Genomic DNA, 23,671 nt, shown 5'->3' on the forward strand with positions numbered 1-23,671 from the left:
TTATTACCTCTGCAGTGTACACTAGCTAGTTATCCCCATTTACCAGTGTAAACTGCTAGTTACATTCAGTCCCCAGCGTGTACACTGGTCGGTTAACACCATTCTGCGGTGTCAACTCCATCCACAGGGTGGCGCAACGGTAGAGTCGCTGCCTCACAGCGCCAGAGGCCCGGGTTTCCATCCATCCTACGGGCGCTGTCTGTGCGGAGTTTGCACGTTCTCCCCGTGACCCGCGTGGGGTTTTCTCCGAGATCTTCGGTTTCCTCCCACACTCCAAAGACGTGCAGGTTTGCAGGTTAATTGGCTTGGTGTAAATGTAAATTGTCGCTAGTGTGTGTAGGGTAGTGTTAGTGTGCGGGGATCGCTGGTCGGCGCGGACTTGGTGGGCCGAAGGGCTTGTTTCCAAGCTGTATCTCTAAACTAAACTAAACTAATCTCTGTGTGTAGACTCGTTGTTAATGTAGACTGCTAGTTAACCCTATTGTCCAAAGTTCACTGGTCAGCTAACCACACATCCCGGTATACATTGGTCAGTCAATCCCATTAAGCAGGGTACTCTGCTAGTTAACTCCACCTCTGAGTGCAGACTAACAGAGTGCTGGGGTAACTCAGCGGTTAGGCAGCATCTGTGGAGAACTTGGACAGGTGATGTTACGGGATCAAGGTCCTTCTTCAGACTAAAGTCTGAAGGTGTTTCTCAAAGTCATAGAGTGACACAGTGTGGAAACAGGCCCTTCGGCCCAACTTGCCCACACTGACCAACATGTCCCAGCTACACTAGTCCCACCCGCCTGCGTTTGGACATAATCCACTAAAGGTCTCAACATCTCATAAGATCACAAGTGATCAGTGAGGAATTGGGCCATTCGGCCCATCAAGTCTGCTCCGCCATTCAATCATGGCTGATCTATCTCTCCCTCTCAACCCCATTCTCCAGCCTTCTCCCCGTAACCCCCGACACCCGCACTAATCTCCTCATGGTGTTTCTACAATCTATGTATATACTAGTTGTTCACCCACTATTCAACGTACTGGGTTCCTGAAGAAGGGTCCCGTGGTCCGCTGGGAGGAATCTCGGAAGCTGCCGAACTCGGCCCCGGAGAGCGGAGGAGGGAGCAGCTGGTGACGACAGACAAGAGGAGCAGGCCCCTAGGAGAGGGACTGGGGTAAACAGGGTACTGATTGTGGATGATCAGCCATGATCAGATTGAATGGCGGTGCTGGCTCGAAGGGCCGAATGGCCTACTCCTGCACCTATTTTCTACGTTTCTATGCAATGGCTCCAGCGGCAACAAGGTCGACTGCAGGAGCCCCCCCACCCAGGACTTTTTCTCACAGAGAGTGGTGAGTCTGTGGAATTCTCTGCTTCAGAGGGCGGTGGAGGCCGGTTCTCTGGATGCTTTCAAGAGAGAGCTAGATAGGGCTCTTAAAGATAGCGGAGTCAGGGGATATGGGGAGAAGGCAGGAACGGGGTACTGATTGGGGATGATCAGTCATGATCACATTGAATGGCGGTGCTGGCTAGAAGGGCAGAATGGCCTACTCCTGCACCTATTGTCTATTGTCTACTGACACAGAGGCGGGCGGTCGAGGAGAGGGGAGCTGACGTTGGTCGACGGGCCCAGCCGGTCGAGGGCGACAGAGTAGGCCCAGCAGAAGCCTGGAGCTCGCCTGGATCGGGACCCGCTGCGGTGCATCGAGCAAGTGGACCCCTACTGCTTGATTAGTGCGGGTGTCAGGGGAGAAGGCAGGAGAATGGAGTTAAGAGGGAGAGATAGATCAGCCATGATTGAATGGCACAGTAGACTTGATGGGCCGAATGGCCTAATTGTGCTCCTTGAAACTATGAACTTTAGTTCAATTTAGTATGGTTGAGTTTAGAGATACAGTGCGGAAACGGGCCCTTCAGCCATACTAAAGTAAACTAAAACTACACTGAACTGTCGCTTGGTACACATTATAATAAAGATGCACTGGACAAAAAATCGTCTCTTACTCTGGTGCCTGGAACTTGTAAAACGTTGACCGTCTGTGGTGGAGAATTCTGCACTTAATTACACTGTTCAATATAAGGCAAAAAAAACCGACCTCAAATTAACATGAGATGTTGTTACATTGTACACATCACATCAAGGCCAATGCTCATTCCGTTTGTCTTTTGCACATAAACGGATATATGTACCGAAGGGAAGAACAATGAAATTTCTTACTTGCTTACACTTAATCAGTGGGACATCCAGGAAATTCTGCCTTCAGTGCTGAGACACTTTCACCAGGGTCCCAGCGATCAAGACACATCGCTTGGTTCTTGATTAGTACCGGGGTGTCAAAGGTTACAAACCTTTGGGAGCAGGCAGGAGAATGGGGGTTGAGAGGTTGAGAAAAAATATACGGTAGACAAAAATGCTGGAGAAACTCAGCGGGTGCAGCAGCAGCATCTATGGAGCGAAGGAAATAGGCAACGTTTCGGGCCGAAACCCTTCCCTCACACTGAGAAAAAATATAGATTGACTGCGATCAAATGGTCGAGGGGACTCGTGAGTTCATAAGTCCATGAACGATTGGAGCAGAATTGAGGCCATTCGTCCCATCAAGTCTACTCCGCCATTCAATCATGGCTGATCTGTCTCTCCCTCCTAACGCCATTCTCCTGCCGTCTCCCCATAACGTCCGACACCCGACTCGATGGGCCGAATGGCCTAACTCTGCTCCACCTGAGTCCTGCGGTCTGGTGGTCGCACGGGCTGCTGGTGTTTGGAGGGAGGGAGGGAGGGAAGGCGGAAGGAGGCACAGACTAGCACCTTGTGTTTGGGCCCACCGCAGAGTTGGTCCGAGCGGCTCTTCATTCGCCACAGCTAGTTGAAGGAGTGCAGTGGGCGGAGGAGAGTGCACCTTCGCACCCCGAGGGGGGGGGGGGAGAGGACACAAGAACGGGGGGGGGGGGGGAGAGATGGGCTTGCCTGGAGCTTACCCCCCTCCCCCCCCCCCCCCCCCCCCCCCCCCCCCCCCCCCCACACCACACCAAGTTCAGTGCTTGCTCTGTTGCAGTTTATCAATGTGGTAACACAGCTTTAGAGCCGGGCCCAGCTTCAGACCCATGTACTTCATGATCACATCACTCTTCAACAGTATCAACGCATTGCCATCGATCTCCTGCAAGGTAAAATGGGGAGGAGGGAGGGGGAGATGAAGTAAAGCACATCAGCTGGTGACAAACAGACACACACATGACACAGGGTGGTCACTGCAACACAGCGGTAGAGTTGCTGCCTCCGTCTGTACGCAGTTTGTACGTGTTCCCCCCCCCCCCCCCCCCCACCGACCTGCCTGGGCTTTTCTCCGGGATCTCCGGATTCCTCCCACATTCCAAAGGCGTACAGGTTTGTAGGTTAAATGTCTTCGGTAAAAATTGTAAATTGTCCCCGGTGTGTGTAGGATGGGACTAGTGCGCGGGGATCGCTGGTCGGTGCGGGCTCGGTGGGTTGAAGGGCCTGTTTGAGTATAGGAGCAGGGAGGTTCTACTGCAGTTGTACAGGGTCTTGGTGAGTCCACACCTGGAGTATTGCGTACAGTTTTGGTCTCCAAATCTGAGGAAGGACATTATTGCCATAGAGGGAGTGCAGAGACGGTTCACCAGACTGATTCCTGGGATGTCAGGACTGTCTTATGAAGAAAGACTGGATAGACTTGGTTTATACTCTCTAGAATTTAGGAGATTGAGAGGGGATCTTATAGAAACTTACAAAATTCTTAAGGGGTTGGACAGGCTAGATGCAGGAAGATTGCTCCCGACGTTGGGGAAGTCCAGCACAAGGGGTCACAGCTTAAGGATAAGGGGGAAATCCTTTAAAACCAAGATGAGAAGATCTTTTTTTCACACAGAGAGTGGTGAATCTCTGGAACTCTCTGCCGCAGAGGGTAGTCGAGGCCAGTTCATTGGCTATATTTAAGAGGGAGTTAGATGTGGCCCTTGTGGCTAAGGGGATCAGAGGGTATGGAGAGAAGGCAGGTACGGGATACTGAGTTGGATGATCAGCCATGATCATATTGAATGGCGGTGCAGGCTCAAAGGGCCGAATGGCCTACTCCTGCACCTAATTTCTATGTTTCTATGTTTCAGCACTGTATCGCTAAAGTCTGAAGCTTAAGGCAGAGTGTTCAGTCCTGACACTTTTTCTCACAGAGAGTTGTGAGTCTGTGGAATTCTCTGCCACAGAAGGCGGTGGAGGCCGATTCACTGGAGAAACTTTCAAGAGAGAGTTGGATAGAGCTCTTGAAGATAGCGGAGTCAGGGAGAATATAGGGAGTCAGGGAGATATAGGGAGAAGGCAGGAACGGGGTATTGATTGGGGATGATCAGCCATGATTACATTGAATGGCGGTGCTGGCTCGAAGTGCCGAATGGCCTACTCCTGCACTCCTCCTATTGTCTATCGTCTATTGTCTATTGACACTTACGTGCTTTCGGAAAAGGTCGGCGTGCGGCGCCAGGGCGTGAGGGTCAGATTCGCGGACAAACCGCATCACGTCATCAACGCTCCACGTGGAGGGATGTCTCGTGGACAACCGGACAGAGTCCTGGGCAAGTGTGTGACGCTCAGACACCAAGACAGGACTGCAAGCTGAAATAATTCACACACGCACATAAAGAAAAACATACCTTCAACACTAACGATTAAGCAAATATTAAAACATTATTTGATGTAACAAAAGATGGTTCCTTGGAACCATCATCTCCAAGGACCACCATCGACTCCATAGTCAAAAAGGCCCAACAGAGGATGTACCTCCTGTGGCAGCTGATGAAGCACAATCTGCCACAGGCAATGATGGTCCAATTCTATACGGCCATCGTAGAGTCTGTCCTCACCTTCTCCATCATGGTCTGGTTTGGCTCAGCCACCAAGCACAACACCTGGAGGCTGCAGCGAATCGTCCGATCAGCAGAGAAGATTATTGGCTGCAACCTTCCCTCCATTCACGAACTGTACACTGCAAGGGCCAGGAAGCGTGCGGGCAAGATCATCTCTGACCCCTCTCATCCTGGCCACAAACTCTTTGAATCACTTCCCTATGGAAGGCGACTCCGGACTGTCAAAGCTGCCACAGCCAGACGTAAAAACTGTTTTTTTCCCACGAGCAGTAGCTCTACTCAATAACCAAAAATCTGTAGCCTCTTTTTGCTCTGGTATTTTATTTCATTCACATGTTTAAAGTGGAATGTTTTATTATTAATGTTTTTATATTTTATGTTTTATTCTTAATTGTTCACTGTATGTCATGTTGTTACTTGTGGGCGGAGCACCAAGGCAAATTCCTTGTATGTGAATACTTGGCCAATAAACTTATTCATTCATTCATTCACTATTGGAAGTCTAACATGGGCAAGGCCGACACAATGAAGGGTGGAGCTCTCGGGAGAGTTGTAGGAGAGAGGGATCTAGAAGAGCAAGTGCAGGAAGGAACTGCAGATGCTGGTTCACACCGAACATAGAATCAAAATGCTGGAGTAACTCAGCGGGACAGGCAGCATCTCTGGAGAGAAGGCAAGGGGGACGTTTCGGGCTGAGACCCTTCTTCAGACTGAGAGTCAGGGGAGAGCCCTGGTTGAAATTTACGAGTCATCCTTAAATACAGGAGAGGTGCCAGAAGACTGGACGATGGCAAATGTTGTGCCTCTTTTCAAGAACGGCTGCAGGGAAAATACTGGGAACTATAGGCCGGTGAGCTTAACATCTGTAGTTGGAAAGTTACTGGAGAGTATTCTGAGGGATCGGTTATACAGGCATTTGGATGGGCAAGGGCTGATTAGGAACAGTCAGCATGGTTTTGTACGTGGGAGGTCGTGTTTCACTAATCTGATTGAGTTTTTTGGAGACGTGACCAAAAAAGTCAATGAGGGTAGAGCTGTAGATGTTGTGTACATGGATTTCAGTAAGGCGTTCGACAACGTTCCACATGCTAGGCTGCTCTGGAAGGTTAGATCACATGGGATCCAAGGAGAGATAGCTGAATGGATAGCAAATTGGCTCCATGGAAGGAAGCAGAGGGTGATGGTGGAAGGTTGCTTCTCGGACTGGAGGCCCGTGACTAGTGGTGTGCCTCAGGGTTCGATGCTGGGCCCGTTACTGTTTGTCATCTACATCAATGATTTGGATGAGAACATACAGGGCAAGATGAGCAAGTTTGCTGATGATACAAAAGTGGGTGGTTTTGCAGATAGTGGAGACGTCTAACAAGGGCAGGACCTACACTGTAAGTGGTAGACCTCTGGGGAGTGTTGTAGAGCAGAGGGATCTAGGAGTACAGGTGCATTGTTCCTTGAAGGTCGAGTCGCAGGTAGATAAGGTGGTCAAAAGGCGTTTGGCACATTGGCCTTCATCAGATAATAGACAATAGACAATAGGTGCAGGAGTAGGCCATTCGGCCCTTCGAGCCTGCACCGCCATTCAGTGTGATCAAGGCAGGAACGGGGTACTGATTGGGGATGATCAGCCGTGATCACATTAACCGGCGGTGCTGGCTCGAAGGGCCAAATGGCCTACTCCTGCACCTATTGCCTATTGTCTATTGTCTAGCCTGCTCAACCTCCATCCAGAGGCCCTCAGGTTCACCCCTCACCCTCCTGCGCTCCAAGGAATAAGGTCCTAGCCTGTCCAAACTCTATGGCCTGGCCCTGAATATTTCCCCTCACCCTCCTGCGCTGCTGGGGATAAAGCCCTAGCCTGCTCAACGTCTCCCTGGAGCTCAGGCCCTTGAGATCACCCGGCAGCTTCCAGCGCTGCAAGGTGTGCAGTCCCCGCATTGACGTACCTGTGTTCAATGTGTCCTTGCCGTCGTAGAAGCTGGTGGGGGTGGGGGTGGTGGGTGAGAGGCGTCGAGGTGCAGCGGAGGGGGGCGTGCTGGAGGGCTGGTAGCCGGAGCGGTAGGCGTAGGCCAGCGGGCCGGTGCTGCGGTGATCGCCAGCGTTGCGCCCGGACGGACTGCGCCGCTCCATGGAGTGGAGGGGACACTCGGCAGAGTCCACGCCGTATCTGCTCTCCACCGGCCCCAGGAGAACATCCTCCGGTATCTCCGCTTCTGCGACGGAAAGGGACAGGCTCAGTCATGGTGGACAAGGCCTAACGGCAGCATCATCACACCATGCAGAGATGGATGGGTGGATTCTCGAGTAGTGTGGGTGGCGGGGTTATGGGGAGAAGGCAGGAGAATGGGGTTATGAGGGAGATAGATAGATAGATATGCCATTTATTGTCACTATACATGTACAGTGAAACTGAAAGCTGCTCGTACTCAGTGCATACATACAATTTAGCACAAAAAACAAGAAACAGAAAAAACAAAAAACAGAAGGGAGATGGGGAGGGGGGGGCCAATAGGTGCACAATTTCTGCGGCGCTACATACATATATACATATATACAGATGGAAGTCCGTGTTGGGCGGTGTAGTCAGTGCATGTGTGAATTTGAATTTATAGTAGTTATAATTCTCGGAAAGCAACTATTCCTGAGAGATAGATCAGCCATGATTGAATGGCGGAGTAGACTTGATGGGCCGAATGGCCTAATTCTGCTCCTATCACATGACCTTATGAGTCATCAGGGGTAGCAGCGGCGGAGTTTCTGCCTCACAGCACCAGAGACCCGGGTTCAATCCTGACCACGGGCGCTGTCTCTACAGAGTTCGTACGTTCTTCCTGTGACCACGTGGGTTTTCTCCGGGCGCTCAGGTTTCCTCCAACATTCCAAAGGCGCACAGGTTTGTAGGTTAATTGACTTCTGTAAAATTTACATTAGATAGCGGAATCAGGGGATAGGGGGAGAAGGCAGGAACGGGGTACTGATTGGAGATGATCAGCCTTGATCACATTGAATGGCTCGAAGGGCCAAATGGCCTTCTCCTGCACTTATTGTCTATTGAGTCCGCTCTCCCCACCAATGTCCCTGTACAAAAAATACTATCCTACTCACTAGAGACAATTTAAAATTTTACTGAAGCCAATTCATCTACAAACCCTGTACGTCTTTGGAGTGTGGGAGGAAACCGGAGCACCTGGAGAAAACCCACGCAGGTCGCGGGGAGAACGTACAAACTCCGTACCGATGGCATCGGTACTCAGGTTTCTGGTGCTGTAAGGCAGCAAGTCTGCTGCTGCACCACCATACTATAGTGAAAGGCTTGGATAGAGTGGATGCGGAGAGGATGTTTCCACTAGTGGAATAGTCGAGGACAAGTGGTCATAGCCCCAGAATAACAGGACCTTCTTTTAGGGAGGAGAAGAGGTGGAATGCCTTTAGTCAGAGAGGGTGGTGAATCTGTGGAATTCATTGCCACAGACAGCTGTGGAGACCAAGTCAATGGGCATTTTTAAGACTGAGATTGACAGATTCTTGATTAGTAAGAGTGTCAGGGGTTATGGGGAGAAGGCAGGAGAATGGGGTTGAGAGGGAAAGATAGATCAGCCATGATTGAATGGTGGAGTAGACTTCATCGACCTAATGGTCTAATGCTGCTCTGATCTCTTACAATCTTGTGAGATATTGAGACCTTTAGCGGGTTATGGGCCAAAGGCAGGCAAGTGGGACTAGTGCAGATGGGACATGTTGGCCAGTTTGGGCCAAAGATTGATTGGTCATGATTAAGGTTGCCAACTGTCCCGTAATAGCCGGGACATCCCGTGTATTGGGCTAAATTGGTTTGTCCCGTATGGGACCGCCCTTGTCCCGTATTTGACCGCTACTACTCGGGTCGAGGGGACTGTCGGGTCGGAGCGCCGCGTCTGGCCCAGCCTCACACGTCCCGACGTAGTGCAGCCCGTGGAGCGCAGCAGCAGCGCCTCGCCCGTGGCCCCGTCGGTCGGCAGCCCGGCCAGTTGTCCGACCTTCGGACCTTCGCTTACCGCCGACACCACCACCACCCCTCCTTCTCATGGCCGATCATTGGTTCATAAGTTGGACGGGGCGCCGACCCGGGCCAAAACTCCTCAGCTGGCCCGCCGACTGGGCTTTGTGTTACAGTCCAGCACCCGGGGCCAACTCATCATTCACCCAGCCACGGACCGAGTCGGTCAACGAATTGCCGTCGGGGATTTGTCCTGCATTTTGACCCTTTTGTCCCTTATTTGGGACCCTAGTCATGATTGAATGGCGGAGTAGACTTGATGGGCCGAATGGCCTAATTCTGCTTCTATGGCATGACAGGCAGTGGTAGAGTTGCGATCTTGCAGGTTTGATCCTGACTCTGGGGACTGTTTTATCGTTTTCTCCAGGTGCTCTTGCTTCCTCCCACATTCCAAAGACTTACAGGTTTGGTAAAAATGGTAACATTTCCCTAGTGTGTGTAGGATTGTGTTAGTGTGTGGGGTTCGCTGGTCTGCGTGGACTCGGTGGGCCGAAGGGCCTGTTTCCATGCTGTATCTCTAAAGTCTAAAGTCTACATGGTACAAAGGTCTGCATTGAGATGTGAGGTCAGAGCCCACTCTAGCTGGTGAGAGGACCTGATCTTTTTAATACTGAGAAAAATCATAGCAGGACATAGAAAGCAGGAACTATCGCAGAGTTGAAGAAACATTTAGACAGGTACATGGATAGGGCAGGTTTGGAGGGACATGGGCCAAAGGCAGGCAGGTGGGACTAGTGTAGATGAGGCATGTTGGCCGGTGTGGGCAGGTTGGGCAAGTTTCCACGCTGCATCACTCTACGACTCTGTGGTGAGGTGGGGACGAGACAATACCCACGCTTGCTCCTCCCTCCGTACCTGGATGCATCCTGTCACTCTCGTAGTCCAGGGAGATCTGTGAGGTTGCATTGTAGATGCTGAAGGGCTGGCTGCTGAAGAGGTTGTCACAGTGCAGGCTGTGGCACAGGTTCTCCAGGAAGCGTAGGATGAAGCCAATACTGTGGACAGCTGGGAGATTCAGTGTGTGCTGGTCCCCATCGAAGGAAGCTGGCCGAACAAGGGTCAAAGATCAAGGGTTTTATTGTCATATCTATACATAACTAAAAGTCTCATCTTGCATGTCTGTATGTATGTATGTATGTGCCCGAAATACAGCCTAAACGGTACATGCCTAAAAGCCCTGTCCCACGGTACAAGTTCATTCCAATTTTTTCCCGAGTTTGCCCTGATTCGAACTCGGAGATTTACGGTAATGGCCACTCGTCGGTACTCGGGGCTCTCGTGGACATTTTTCAACATGTTGAAAAATCTTCACGAGTCTTCCCGTGCTTACCTGCCATTAGCGAGTCTTCCCGAGTACCTGCCGTTAGCGTTATGAGCCGCTAAGAGACGTCCCCGAGCTCCGACGTACCCGCTACGTTCATTCTCCGTGCTTACTACGAGTTTGATTATTTTTTTGAACTCGGGAGAGCTCTTGGGATGAACTCGTACCGTGGGACTGGGCCATTACTCACCATTCACCTGTGCAGTTTTGTTAGATTTTACAAAGTAATTCCCTTTATAAACTTTAATTAACTTTCTATCCGAGTTCTACCCGAGTTCGAATCAGGGCAAACTCGGGAAAAATTTCGACAGTCACATCAAATCAGTAACAAAATCGGCCTACTATCACCTCAAAAACGTAGCAAGATTAAGAGGACTCATGTCAGCTCAAGACTTAGAAAAACTTGTACATGCCTTTATTACTAGTAGGCTAGATTATTGTAACGGTCTCCTTGCAGGTCTTCCGTAAAAAAACTGTCAGGCAGCTACAGCTTGTTCAGAACGCTGTTGCTAGAGTTCTAACAAAGACCAAAAAATGTGAACACATTACACCAATTCTTAAATCCTTACATTGGCTCCCTGTATGTCAGAGAATTGATTTCAAAATCCTGCTGCTCACCTATAAATCACTACATGGTTTAGGACCAAAGTATATCACTGACATGCTTCCACTATATAAGCCTTCTAGACCGCTAAGATCTTCTGAAACCAATCTGTTAGTGATTCCCAGAGTAAATACAAAACATGGGAAAGCAGGAGATTTAGTTACTATGCAACAAATAAACTTCCTGAAGATTTAAGACTTGCCTCAACTTTGACCACTTTTAAAACAAGACTGAAAACTTTTATGTTTACTTTAGCTTTCAGCTAAATCTTAACTACATTGCACTTTTAACTTTTGCACTTTTTATAATGCATTTTTAATTTTGCTTTTCTTTTCTTTTAATTCTTCTATTTTATTTCATTTTATTATTTCATTTTATTGTATGACATGTTTTTATGTGAAGCACTTTGAGTCTGCCTCGTGTATGAAATGTGCTATATAAATAAAGTTGCCTTGCCTTGCCTTGCCTTACCCCCCGTGGCCTGGTGGCGGCGCGCCTGCGCAGTTGGGGGAGGGTTGCCGGGCCCGTCGCCATTTTCAGACCGCCATTTTGACTGGCGTCACAACGGGGACCCAACGAAGAAATTCTTAAGGGCCTGTCCCACCAACATGCGATTGCATGCGTCTAGCGCGACCAAACATGGTCGCTTGAGGCGTACGGCCTCGCGGGGCCGGTCTCACTTTGATCGGCGGAGGAATATGGAGTTGTGTGGGACTGGTCCCGACATCGCGCGGGGCTCCAAAAGTCTTGCACTGTTTAGAAAATTCCGCGCGTCAACGGCCTGTCAGCCCGCAGCCGCATTGAGGGTGTACGCAGCGCCTCGTCGGGCGTACGCAGCGTCTTGACGTCGTACGCAGCGTCCTGACAGCATACACCTAGCGTGCCGTTGCGCGGTGACGTCACCGCCCGACGCCGTGCGAAGTCCAAATTCAGTCGTCCCGCCTCCTGCCCAGCTGATTGATGAGTTTGACGTAAATTATGTCACGCGCGAACTGTGCGCGTACTTACCACGTACGTAGCGCCAACTCAGCGCGAACTCCGCTTCCGTTTGGTCGCGCTAGACGCATGCAATCGCTTGCTGGTGGGACAGGCACTTTACTTGGTTTAGTTTAGTTTTCCTTGCCCTGTTTCCTTGTAGCCCAGGAAGTTTGCTTCAGCCGTCGGTGAGTGGCACAATCAGGTGTTAATCCCTAGCAAGAGCAAACCCGCCAACAACTCTTCCCAACTTTAGTTTAGTTTAGAGATACAGCGCGGAAACAGGCCCTTCGGCCCACCGAGTCTGCGCATCTTGGCACTATCCCACACACACAAGGGACAATTTTATTAAGCAAGTCAATGAACCTACAAACCTGTTCGTCTATAGAGTGTGGGAGGAAACCCGAAAACCTGGGAGAAAAAACCCACGCAGGTCACGGGAAGAACGTACAAACTCTGTACAGACAGCGCCCGTAGTCAGGGTCCAACCCGGATGCTCCTCTCACACTCCAAAGACGTACAGAATTGTCAGTTTCTGTAAGTTACACATTGTCCCTCGTTTGTGTAGGAGAATGTTAGTGTTCGGGGATCGCTAGTCAGCACGGACTCGGTGGGCTGAAGGGCCTGTTTCCACGCTGTATCTCTAAACTAATCTGAACAAAAAAACCTTTATTTGCCCAGATTGTCAAGAACTCAGTCGGAAGGAACTGCAGATGCTGGTCAGAACCGATGATAGACACCAAAAGCTGGAGTAACTCAACGGCTCAGACAGCATCTACACTGTGAACGGCTCGATTGTAATCATGTATTGCCTTTCCGCTGACTGGTTAGCACGCAACAAAAGCTGTTCACTGTACCTCGATACACGTGACTATAAACTAAACGGAACTGAGTATCTCTGGAGAGAATGGATAGGTGACGTTTCGGGTCGAAATCCTTCTTCAGTCTGAAGAAGGGTCTCGACACAAAACATCATCCATTCCTTCTCTCCAGAGATGCTGCCGGTCCCGCTGAGTTACTGCATCATTTTGTGTCCATCTTCAAATGACGTCACGCTCCAGACGGCTGTTCGGGCGCACGTCACCACAGGTCTGTCGCGTAAATGATGGCCAAGTGAGACAGGCCCTTTACAGACAATGAGACTTAACAAGATGACTTTGAAACTAGCATGACGACTAGAGTGGGTTTGAGAATTGAGTTTGAATTTTTTTTTTGTTGTTTTTTTTTTGTTTATTTTATTAGAAGTTAATACAGTACAGTGGAACCTAATTTTAGGTGCCAACTATGTAATACCGTAATCCATTCTATGTACAACCTCTAGTTTTATGTTATGAGAAGGACGTAAGCAGGACAAGAAAAAGAAAACAATAGAAAGAGGAGACAGTGGAAAAATAGATGGTAGAGAGTAGAAAAACGTGAAGTGTGTATATAAAAAATAAAAAAGGAAGAGAGAAAGAGGAGAGTAGCAATAGAAGAGAAGGCCCCTTAAAAGAGAATTTTTCAAATCTGTATTCGGAGATGTAGATCTATCCGCGTCATGAACTGAAATCAGCAATCCTTACGGTACCGCTGCATCACATGATTCCAAAAAGTCGATGAAAGGAGACCAACTCCTTAAGAATTGGTCATATTTATCTATTAGTCGGAGTCTCATTTCTTCAAGGCGTGCTATGTCCATCATATTCCTAATTCACATTTTAACAGTTGGTATGGTTGTATTTTTCCAAAATTTAAGTATCAATTTATTTCCAATTATTAACCCATAATTTAAAAAAACATTTTGATCTTTATTTAAATTGGTATCTTCTCCTATTATTCCAAATATAATCCATTCCGTTTTGGGTTCTATTCTTGACTTGAAAAGCTTTGTAAATATATCAAATATATCACTCCAAAATTTATTCAACTTTGTACATCCTACAAATTAATGTGTTATATTAGCGTTTTGAAACAAACATTTATCGCATCTGGGAGAGACGTTTGGATAAAATTTATTCAACCTCGTTTTTGAATAATATAGTCTATGTAATAATTTGAATTGAATTAAATTATGTCTTGCATTAATAGAACAGTTATGTGTATTCATCAAAGCCTGCATGTATAAATTGAATAATCTTGGTACGATTGACTCCTGAAATCTTTTATAAAATTCATTACTAAAACCGTCTGGTCCTGGGGTCTTCCCATTTTTCAGTGAGTTTATTATTTGTTTTATTTCTTCACTAGTAATCCGTGCTCCTGATTGCTCTTGTTCTAAACTATCCAATTTTGGGAGCTTGCAATTATCTAAAAAAATTGTAATTTTACTTACATCTGTCTTTATTTTAGATGTATGTAAATTATGATAAAATTGGGCAAACCTCTTATTAATATCCTTAGGCAATGTTAGAAACTCACCCTTATCCGATTTAATTTTAGTAGTAGTTTTTTCCTTTTCTCGTCGCTTCAGTTGCCTCGCAATTGGTTATATGGCTTATCCCCAAATTCGAAGTGTGCTTGTTTTGTAATTTGGAATAATCTTATTACTCTAGCCGATAGTATTCTATTGACTTTATATTTCAATAAAGTTATCTTATTATGTTTAATTGAGTTTGAATTTAAGTTTAGTTTATTGTCACGTGTATCGAGGTACAGTGGAACGCTTCTGCTGTGTGCTAACCAGTCAGCGGAAAGACAATACATGATTACAATCGAGCCATCCACCGTGTACAGATACTTAAAGAAATGTTGCTGTCGGGGTAGAGATTTAAAAGAGTGGAGTGTTTGTGATGCGTGATTACAGATTCACCTCTCAGACCAGCACGCAAAGAGTCACCTGGATTGAGCGCCATCTTGGATTAGAAACATAGAAACATAGAAAATAGGTGCAGGAGTAGGCCATTCGGCCCTTCGAGCCTGCACCGCCATTCAATATGATCATGGCTGATCATCCAACTCAGTATCCTGTACCTGCCTTCTCTCCATACCCCCTGATCCCTTTAGCCACAAGGGCCACATCTAACTCCCTCTTAAATATAGCCAATGAACTGGCCTCAACTACCTTCTGTGGCAGAGAGTTCCAGAGATTCACCACTCTCTGTGTGAAAAATGTTTTTTCTCATCTCAGTCCTTAATTTCCCCCTTATCCTTAAACTGTGACCCCTTGTTCTGGATTAGCAACAAAAGCTTTGCAATAAACTAAGCTAACTGTAAAACTAAGTGTAAATAGAAACAAAAGCAAATATATTTATAGACAATAGACAATAGGTGCAGGAGTAGGCCATTTGGCCCTTCGAGCCAGCACCACCATTCACTGTGACCTACTCCTTATTATTAAACTGTGGCCCCTGGTTCTGGACTCCCCCAACATCAGCAACATGTTTCCTGCCTCTAGCGTGTCCAAAACCTTAATAATCTCATATCTTTCAATAAGATCCCATCTCATCCTTCTAAACTCCAGAGTGTACAAGCCCAGCCGCTCCATTCTCTCAGCATATGACAGTCCCGCCATCCCGGGAATTAACCTTGTAAACCTACGCTGCACTGCCTCAATAGCAAGAATGTCCTTCCTCAAATTAGTGGACCAAAACTGCACACAATACTCCAGGTGTGGTCTCACTAGGGCCCCGTACAACTGCAGAAGGACCTCTTTACTACTGTACTCCACTCCTCTTGTTATAAAGGCCAACATGCCATTCGCTTTCTTCACTGCCTGCTGTACCTGCATGCTTACTTTCATAGACTGATGTACAAGGACCCCCAGATCTTGTTGCACCTAACTTGACACCATTTAGGTAGTAATCTGCCTTCCTGTTCTTGCCACCAACCTCACATGTATCCACATTAAATTGCATGCAGTTTAACGAGACCTAGGTGTCCTTGTTCATCAGACACTGTAGTCATTATTTGTTGTCATTGGGGCGGCACGCTGGGAAAGGTTTTGAATATGCTGATTATTATTATTGCGTCTCTAGTAAAACTTGTGGGTGAAGATGCTTCAATATGGTCTATGCAGATCTTCTCATGGAGCCTGAGATTAGTCCCGGACATGGCCACTAGATGGAGATGTAAGCGTGGGGTCGCAATAGAACTGTTCCTCAAAGAGGATTCACAACTCCAAAAAAGACAACGAGCTTTAGTTTAGTTTAGTTTATTGTCACGTGTACTGAGTTTAGGTTTGTTTAGTTTAGTTGAGAGACACAGTACAGAAAACAGGCCATTCAGCCCACCGAGTCCACGCCGACCAGCGATACCCGCACGCTAACACTATCCCACCCACACACACGCACACACACACACTAGGGACAATTTAGAATTTTTACCGAAGCCAAGATTACCCCGCTGTACAACAAGGGAGCAAAGCAGAATAGTGGGAACTATAGACCGGCCAGTGGTCAGTAAGATTTTAGAGACCATTATAAAGGATGAGGTTCGGAGTACTGAGAAGTTCACTATAAAACAGGCCAAAGTCAGCATGGATTTGTGAAGGGGCGGTCTTGCCTGACAAATTCGGTCCTTCGAGCCAGCAACACCATTCAATATGATCATGGCTGATCATCCAACATCAGTAGACTGGATAGACTCGGCTTGTACTCGCTAGAATTTAGAAGATTGAGGGGGGATCTTATAGAAACTTACAAAATTCTTAAGGGGTTGGACTGGCTAGATGCAGGAAGATTGTTCCTGATGTTGGGGAAGTCCAGAACAAGGAGTCACAGTTTCAGGATAAGGGGGAAATCTTTTAGGACCGAGATGAGGAAAACATTTTTCACACAGAGAGTGGTGAATCTCTGGAATTCTCTGCCACAGAAGGTATTTGAGGCCAGTTCATTGGCTATATTTAAGAGGGAGTTAGATGTGGCCCTTGTGGCTAAAGGGATCATAGAAACATAGAAACATAGAAAATAGGTGCAGGAGTAGGCCATTCGGCCCTTCGAGCCTGCACCGCCATTCGATATGATCATGGCTGATCATCCAACTCAGTATCCCATCCCTGCCTTCTCTCCATACCCCCTGATCCCTTTAGCCATAAGGGCCACATCTAACTCCCTCTTAAATATAGCCAATGAACTGGCCTCAACTAACTTCTGTAGCAGAGAATTCCACAGATTCACCACTCTCTGTGTAAAAAATGATTTTCTCATCTCAGTCCTAAAAGACTTCCCTCTTATCCTTAAACTGTGACCACTAGTTCCGGACTTCCCCAACATCAGGGGGTATGGAGAGAAGGCAGGTACGGGATACTGAGTTGGATGATCAGCGATGATCATATCGAATGGCGGTTCAGGCTCGAAGGGCCGAATGGCCTACTCCTGCACCTATTTTCTATGTTTCTATGTTTCTAAGTACCCCGTTCCTGCTTCCCCCCATATCCCTTGATTCCATTAGCCTTATGAGCTAAATCCAATTCTCTCTTGAAAACATCCCGTGAATTGGCCTCCACTGCCTTCTGTGGCAAAGAATTCCACAGATTCACAACTCTCTGGGTGAATAGGTTTTTCCTCATCTAAATGGCCTACCCCTTATTCTTAAACTGTGACCCCTGGTTCTGGACTCCCCCAACATCAGGAACATTTTTCCTGCATCTAGCCTGCCCAATCCCTTTAAGAATGTGATATGTTTTTCTAAAATCCCCTCTCATGCTTCTAAATGCAGGTGAATATAAGCACAGCTGACCAATTCTTAACACATTTGTCAGTCCCGCCATCCTGGGAATGAACCTCGTGAACCTATACAATAACAATAATGTCCTTCCTCAAATTAGGAGACCAAAACTGCACACAATACTCCAGGTGCGGTCTCACCAGGGCCCTATACAAACTGCAGTAGGACCTCCTTGCTCCTAAACTCAAATCCTCTCACTATGAAGGCCAACATGCCATTTGCTTTCTTCACTGCCTGCTGTACCTGCATGTTTTACTTTCAGTGACTGATGTACAAGCACACCCAGGTCTCGTTGCACTTCCCCTTCTCCTAATCTGACACCATTCAGATAATAATCTGCCTTCCTGTTCTTGCCACCAAAGTTGATAACCTCACATTTATCCACATTATACTGCATCTGCCACGCTTCCGCCCACTCACCCAGCCTATCCAAGTCACCTTGCAGCCTCCTAGCATCCTCCTCACAGCTCACACTGCCACCCAGCTTTGTGTCATCCGCAAACTTGGAGATGTCACATTTAATTCCCTCGTCTAAATCATTAATATATATTCTAAATAACTGGGGTCCCAGCACTGAGCCTTGCGGTACCCCACTGGTCACTGCCTGCCATTGTGAATAGGTTTAAGGTGGGGGAAGGAACTGCAGATGCTGGTTTAAACCGAAGCTAGACACAAAATGCTGGGACACCAGGCAGTGAAGAAAGCTCATGGCATGTTGACCTTCAACGGGACAGGCAGCATGTCTGGAGAGAAGGAATGGGTGATGAACCCTCTTCCATGCCCTAATGCAAGGTGGAGGAGTGTGTTGTGCCACATACCTGAGATTAGTTCACCGCCATGTCCCGGCTTCAGGCAGGAGAAGACTGCCCTCTGCTGGTAGGCGCAGTCGATGCAGGCCTGGACGGCCTGCTGGAGGACCATGGAGGCCCGGGCCGGGCCAAAGTGGTCTGGAAGCTGCTGCAGTTTCTTCTTGTCCAGGTGTGGACCGGGGCAGGCATGTTTCTTGACATATATGCAAACTGCAAAAAAACACAGAGTGTTGAGACACGCGAGGCGCACACGTTTGACTGCGCTGTCATACAATCAACCTTACATTGCTGCAACACAGTGATGGAGACCCAGGTTCGATCCCTGCCTCGGGTGCTGTCCGTGTGCAGTTTGCACAAAACGTTTGGCAAAAACAGGAAAGCAGACTATTATCTATATGGTGGCCGACTAGGAAAAGCGGAGATGCAGCAAGACCTGGGTGTCATGGTACACCAGTCATTGAAAGTAGGCATGCAGGTGCAGCAGGCAGTGAAGAAAGTGAATGGTATGTTAGCTTTCATAGCAAAAGGATTTGAGTATAGGAGCAGGGAGGTTCTACTGCAGTTGTACAGGGTCTTGGTGAGACCACACCTGGAGTATTGCGTACAGTTTTGGTCTCCAAATCTGAGGAAGGACATTATTGCCAAAGAGGGAGTGCAGAGACGGTTCACCAGACTGATTCCTGGGATGTCAGGACTGTCTTATGAAGAAAGACTGGATAGACTTGGTTTATACTCTCTAGAATTTAGGAGATTGAGAGGGGATCTTATAGAAACTTACAAAATTCTTAAGGGGTTGGACAGGCTAGATGCAGGAAGATTGTTCCCGATGTTGGGGAAGTCCAGGACAAGGGGTCACAGCTTAAGGATAAGGGCAAAATCCTTTAAAACCGAGATGAAAAGAACTTTTTTTCACACAGAGAGTGGTGAATCTCTGGAACTCTCTGCCACAGAGGGTAGTCGAGGCCAGTTCATTGGCTATATTTAAGAGGGAGTTAGATGTGGCCTTTGTGGCTAAGGGGATCAGAGGGTATGGAGAGAAGGCAGGTACGGGATACTGAGTTGGATGATCAGCCATGATCGTATTGAATGGCGGTGCAGGCTCGAAGGGCCGAATGGCCTACTCCTGCACCTAATTTCTATGTTTCTATGCACGTTCTCCCTGTGACCGCGTGGGTTTCCTCAGGGTGCTCCGGTTTCTTCTCGATCAGTACCTTGTTCATACCACTGGGGTGTAAACTGCCCAAGCAAAATATGAGGTGCCGTTCCTCCAATCTGCGCTGGCCAGGGTGAGGAGCAGCATCTCATATTTCACTCGGGTAGTTTACACCCCAGCGGTATGTACATTGACCTCCAATTTCAGGTAGTCCCTGCTTTCTCCCGCCTTCCCCTCCCATTCCCAGCTCTCCCACAGCCCACTGTCTCCGCCTCTTCCTTTCTTTTTCCCCCGCCCCCCCCCACCCCATCCCTACATCAGTCTGATGAAGGGTCTCGACCCGAAACGTCGCCTATTCCTTCTCTCCATAGATGCTGTCTGTCTCACCCGCTGAGTTTCTCCAACATTTTTGTCTCCCTGTGAAAAAGAAAGATGCTTTGGCTGTATTGATCTTATTCAAATTAGTTTAGTTTAGAGATACAGCAGGGTAACAGGCCCTTCGGCCCAACGTGGCCATGCTGACCAGGGATCTTTATCCTGTGTCTGTACACCGTGGACGGCTCGATTGTTATCATGTGTAGTCTCTCCGCTGAGTGGATAGCACGCAACAAAACAGCTTTTCATTGTACCTCGCTACACCCGACAATAACCTGAATTATCAACCCGCTCACACTAGAGAAAGAGTCACAGAGGCTTACAGTGTGGAAACAGGCCCTTTGGCCCATCTTGCCCACCCCGGCCAACATGTCCACCTTGTCTGTGTTTGGCCCACATCCCACTAAACCTGTCCTTTTGGACGGGGGTTGGACAGGCTAGATGCAGGAAGATTGTTCCCGATGTTGGGGAAGTCCAGGGCAAGGGGTCACAGTTTAAGGATAAGGGGGAAATCCTTTAGGACCAAGATGAGAAAAACATTTTTCACACAGAGAGTGGTGAATCTCTGGAATTCTCTGCTACAGAAGGTAGTTCCACTCCCCTCCACTCCCCTTCCTGCTGGACATATACAAGAAGAGATGTATCAACAGAGCCATCTCCATCATCAAAGACCCTTACCACCCATCGCATGACATTTTCTCCATCCTCCCATCTGGGAAGAGGTACAGGAGCATTAGCTGCAAAACCAGCAGGATGCTCCTCAGCTTCTTCCCACAGGCTATAAGACTGTTAAATGGACTTTGCCCCCTGCCAAGTATCGCGCACAAACCCCCACACTGCAGCAGAGCCACTGTTGTGCCGCTGCCGGTCGGAACGGCTGTTGAATGTTTAGTAGAGTGTTAAATTTGTTCATGACATGTATTTTTTAATTTTAATTCCTATTTATTTTTTAATGCAAACTGAATGGACACTGGTTGAGCAACGTTTTTTTGTTTCCTCTGGGTATGTGAATACTCAGGAAATGACAATAAAGATTTACAATTACAATTACAATTAGTTGAGGCCACAGTTCATTGGCTATATTTAAGAGGGAGTTAGATGTGGCCCTTGTGTCTAAAGGGATCAGGGGATATGGAGAGAAGGCAGGTACAGGATACTGAGTTGGATGATCAGCCATGATCATATTGAATGGCGGTGCAGGCTCGAAGGGCCGAATGGCCTACTCCTGCACCTATTTTCTATGTTTCTATGTCCTATCCATGTATCTGTCCAAATGTCTCTCAAACGCTGCGATAGTTCCTGCCTCAGCGACCTCCTCGGTCCATGCAGCTCGTTCCAAGCACCCACCAGCTAGTTCTATAATATCCCACGTCCTCATCCACTCCCGACACACCAGGGGCAGTTTACAGAGGCCAATGTGTCCATGAGATGCGGGAGGATGCCGGTGAAAACCCCAAGCGGTCACGGGGAGAACGTAGAAACTCCACACAGACAGCACCCGAGGTCAGGATTGAACCCGGGTCTCTGGCGCTGTAAGGCAGCAACTCTTACTGCTGGGCCCCTGTTTTTGCAGTGGATTTGAAATGAATGTTAAATGCTTCCGGGTACAATGTTGCACCTATTGCCCGCCACTGTAGATACCATCAGTGCAGTGAACAGCAGCTGTAGTTTGACGAGATGCAACATGCATGGTGTGTGTGTTATCTCCACCACATCCTATCATTAACACAATCGCAGCCCAGCTGTGCTCAGGGTGCAAGGAAGCACCTCCGTGAGGATGCTAAACTAGACGCTACTCACAGTCACAGAGTCACAGTCAAGCCGAGTGGAGACAGGCCCTTCGGCCCAACTTGCCCATACCGTCCAAAATGTCCCATCCTCACTAGTCCCACCTGCCTGTGTTTGGCCCATCCTCTAAACCTGTCCTATCTATGTACCAATAGACAATAGACAATAGGTGCAGGAGGAGGCCATTCGCCCCTTCGAGCCAGCACCGCCATTCAATGTGATCATGGCTGATCATCCCCAATCAGTACCCCGTTCCTGCCTTCTCCCCATATCCCCTGACTCCGCTATCTTTAAGAGGCCTATCTAGCTCTCTCTTGAAAGAATCTAGAGATTAAGGCAGAGAATTCCACAGACTCACAACTCTCTGAGTGAAAACGTTTTTCATCGTCTCCGTTCTAAATGGCTTACACCTTATTCTTAAACTGTGTGGCCCCTGGTTCTGGACTCCCCCAACATCGGGAACATGTTTCCTGCCTCTAGCGTGTTGAAACCCTTAATAATCTTATATGTTTCAATGAGATCCCCCTCATCCTTATAAACTCCAGGGCATGTCCAAATGTTTTTTAAACGTTGGTTGTGATAGTCCCTGCCTCAACTACCTCCTCTGGCAGCTTGTTCCATACACCCACCACTCTAAATAAATCCCAATAAATCCCTTCACCTTAAACCTATGTCAATTGGTCCTCATTTCCCCTACTCTGGGCAAGAGACTCTGTGCATCTACCCGATCTATTCCTCTCATGATGATTGTACACCTCTATAAGATCACCCCTCATCCTCCTGTGCTCCAAGGAATTGAGTCCCAGCCTGCTCAACCTCTCCCAATAGCTCAGGCCCTCAAGTCCTGGCAACATCCTCGTAAATCTTCCCTGCACCCTTTCCAGCTTGAGAACATCGTTTCTGTGGCACGTTTCAAGTCAGGTCCTTTTTCCACACTTGGACTAAAGTGTCACTGTGTCATTGTACAAGTGACTATAGGTGGACCTAAATCAGTTCCAGCAGCAGAATTAGGCCATTCAGCCCGTCTTTCAATCATGGCTGATCTATCCCTCCCTCCCTCCTAACCCCATTCTCCTGCCTTCTCCCCATAACCCTTGATCAACTCATGATCAGCCATGATCATATTGAATGGCGGTGCAGGCTCGAAGGGCCGAATGGCCTACTCCTGCACCTATTTTCTATGTTTCTATATGTTGATGTTGTCTTTAGTTTAGTTTAGTTTAGAGATACAGTGTGGAAACAGACACTTCGGGCCCACTGAGACTGACCAGCAATGCCCGCACCCTAGGGACACACACTAGGGACGATTATACATTTGTACCAAAGCCAATTAACCTACAAACCTGTACGTCTTTGGAGTGTGGGAGGAAACCGGAACCTCGCGGTCACGGGGAGAACGTACAAACTCAGTACAGACAGCTCCCGTAGTCAGGATCGAACCTGGGTCCTTTGGGTTGTGAGGCAGCGACTCTACCGCTGCGCCACCGTGCGTCCCTTCTCCCCTCTATTGGAGGGGTTATTAAAATATATGAACAAATATAAAGTGGAGGCAGGTTCGATTTTATCATTTAAAAATAGAAACAGAGAAACATAGGAAATAGGTGCAGGAGTAGGCCATTTGGCCCTTCGAGCCTGCACCGCCATTCAATATGATCATGGCTGATCATCCAACTCAGTATCCTGTACCTGCCTTCTCTCCATACCCCCTGATCCCTTTAGCCACAAGGGTCACATCCAACTCCCTCTTAAATATAGCCAATGAACTGGCCTCAACTACCTTCTGTGGCAGAGAATTCCACAGATTCACCACTCTCTGTGTGAAAAATGTTTTTCTCATCTCGGTCCTAGATCGATCGATCGATCGATCGATCTATCTATCTATCTATCTATCTATCTATCTATCTATCTATCTATCTATCTATCTATCTATCTATCTATCTATCTATCTATCTATCTATCTATCTATCTATCTATCTATCTATCTATCTATCTATCTATCTATTAATATATAAAACTCTCGTGCCATCCGACCGGCTGCCGTCCGGATGCCTTTCTTCCTTTTGATTCGTTGGCGGCTTCTCCTTCCTATCAGCTTCCAAC

At 47.8% G+C, this 23,671-nt stretch overlaps 1 protein-coding gene across 1 annotated transcript in view; it reads right to left on the reverse strand.

Moving 5' to 3' along the window:
* Positions 1 to 3,027: 3,027 nt before the first annotated feature.
* scml4 (Scm polycomb group protein like 4) overlaps positions 3,028 to 23,671 on the reverse strand; it is a 32,751-nt gene continuing 12,107 nt past the window's right edge. Inside the window, exons 3-8 of the mRNA XM_055634931.1 lie at positions 18,265 to 18,465; positions 9,695 to 9,947; positions 8,103 to 8,131; positions 6,814 to 7,080; positions 4,459 to 4,622; positions 3,028 to 3,153 (exon numbers count right to left, since the gene is read on the reverse strand). Of these exons, the coding sequence (XP_055490906.1) occupies positions 3,028 to 3,153; positions 4,459 to 4,622; positions 6,814 to 7,080; positions 8,103 to 8,131; positions 9,695 to 9,947; positions 18,265 to 18,465 (1,040 nt within the window). The remainder of the gene's footprint in view (positions 3,154 to 4,458; positions 4,623 to 6,813; positions 7,081 to 8,102; positions 8,132 to 9,694; positions 9,948 to 18,264; positions 18,466 to 23,671) is intronic.

This window comes from Leucoraja erinacea, chromosome 5, assembly GCF_028641065.1.
Source record: "Leucoraja erinacea ecotype New England chromosome 5, Leri_hhj_1, whole genome shotgun sequence".
NCBI lineage: Eukaryota > Metazoa > Chordata > Chondrichthyes > Rajiformes > Rajidae > Leucoraja > Leucoraja erinaceus.